At 22.3% G+C, this 1,938-nt stretch overlaps 1 pseudogene across 1 annotated transcript; it reads right to left on the bottom strand.

Annotated features, from left to right (window-relative positions):
• Positions 1-483: 483 nt before the first annotated feature.
• On the bottom strand, positions 484-1,661 carry PRELSG_0017100 (annotated as a pseudogene). Its single transcript is given in 2 exon segments — positions 484-764; positions 767-1,661. Coding segments are annotated over 2 exon segments (1,176 nt in total).
• Between the last annotated feature and the right edge of the window lie 277 nt (positions 1,662-1,938).

The raw sequence follows: 1,938 nt of genomic DNA, 5'->3' as shown, positions 1-1,938 counted from the left end.
TTTATATATATATATTCGTTTTTATTATATATATATATACTGTTTTCTTATGATGCATAATATTTAATTGAAGTTAAATTTTACTGCATCTTTTAATAAACCTATTAACAGTTATAAATGAGTTTTTATTTACAAAGAATTAATATCTTCTTTTAATTAAAAACATACAAATAATTTATAACAATTTATTAAGTCAAAATTTTATGACATTCTTTTAATTTTTATTTACACTAAAAATTAAAACATATTATAACATAACATTTCTTTCAAAAAACTCTTCCAAAAAAAAAACTTTATAAAAAAAATATTATTAATTTTTTTTTTATAATTACAAAGATGTATATATATGTAAATAAACAAACAAACAAAAATAACTTTATATTTTTTTTTTTTTTTTTTTTTTTTTTTTTTGTAGGACTAGCGTCAGTGCATGACTAACTTGTACGTATACAACTAGCAACTAACTTAGCATGCTACAAAAGGTTAATAATACCTTTTATTAACCACTATTATAATATTCATTTCTCCTTCTTTTTCTATTTCATCTATTTTCTTATTTCCTATTTCTTGTTCACATGATCCTTTATATTCTTTCTTTTGTTCTAAGTATGATTTAAGATATTCATTTCTCATCAACTTTATCTCTTCCTCTTTACACTGATCTAATATTATCATATGTATCTCTACACACATGTTATATATTAACCTTTCCTTCTTTATCTTTATATTGACATCTTTCTCTATATCCACTATTGCTACTTTTTTCATTTTCTAAACTATTTTTTTTTCCTCTCTAATGTGGGATTGTTCTCTATTTTATCATGTCTATTCATGGTTTCTAGTTTATCTTTTGTTTCTGCATAAATATTTTTTTCCTTTCTCCATTCTTCTTTCAAATTTTTAAACCATTATTCCTTTTTCCACTTTTTCAACATTTTTCTTTATCTTTCTATCCATTTCTTTGATAACATTTTCTGTTTTTCTAATGCTACATTACTTCTTTCCTTTTCTCTTCTCAGTGTGACTTTTTTTTTCATTACATCTTCAATTATTTCCTCATTTTTTAATCATTTATTCAAGCAAATTTCTAAAAATTTTATCCTGTTTAATTCCCGCTCCTCTTATTCACAATCCCGCATTATCATCATATGTATTTCTAATATAATTTTTCTCTTCGGCTTCTTTTTCAATGTCATATAATTGCTCTCTTTTTTTACTTCTTCTACCTTTCCTTCTACATGTTTCATTTTCTTTTCTTTTTTTTTCCCTACTTTTTCATCTTTTCTATATATTTCCTCTTTTTTCTCTAATTGTATGTATTCTTTCTTTTTTGTTTCCTTTTCAATTTCATTTTCTTTTATATTTTTTTCTACTACATTAATTTCATCTGTTTCTTTTCTAATGGCTCCTTTATTGTACTCGTCCATGAACATTATAAAGGATTTATTTTTATTTTCATCCTCTAGCTTTTTACATATCTCTTCCCAATGTTTCTTCCATATAATCTTTTGCTTTTGTGACATGGGATTTTCAATTATTTCTTCATTAACTCCTAATAAGTTTTCTTTATTCACTTTTTTCATATATTTCCTTTCATTATTCATCCATTCTTGCTTGATGGCTAACTTGTACATACACAAGTAGTAAACTAGCTTAGTGCACTACAAAAGATTAATAAAGAGAAAATTTTAGGACTCCTTTATAACTTTGTATTATAGACTTTATTTATAATACAAAATTAATTAAATCAATAAAATTTTTAAAATCTATAAAAGTTCAAATAAAAATAAAAGCAATCCACTTGCTAACCTTTCATTCAAAATCTTTTCCAAAAAAAAATCCCACAAAAAAAATAAAAAAAAATATATATATAAATTAACAAAAAAAAAATATGCAAAAAAAAATAAAAATAAAAAAAAAAGACATAAGATAATTATA

Source organism: Plasmodium relictum (assembly GCF_900005765.1).
Source record: "Plasmodium relictum strain SGS1 genome assembly, contig: PRELSG_00_v1_177, whole genome shotgun sequence".
Classification (NCBI taxonomy): domain Eukaryota; phylum Apicomplexa; class Aconoidasida; order Haemosporida; family Plasmodiidae; genus Plasmodium; species Plasmodium relictum.
Note: the sequence above shows the minus strand (reverse complement) of the source record. Positions and strands in the feature narration are given on the sequence as shown.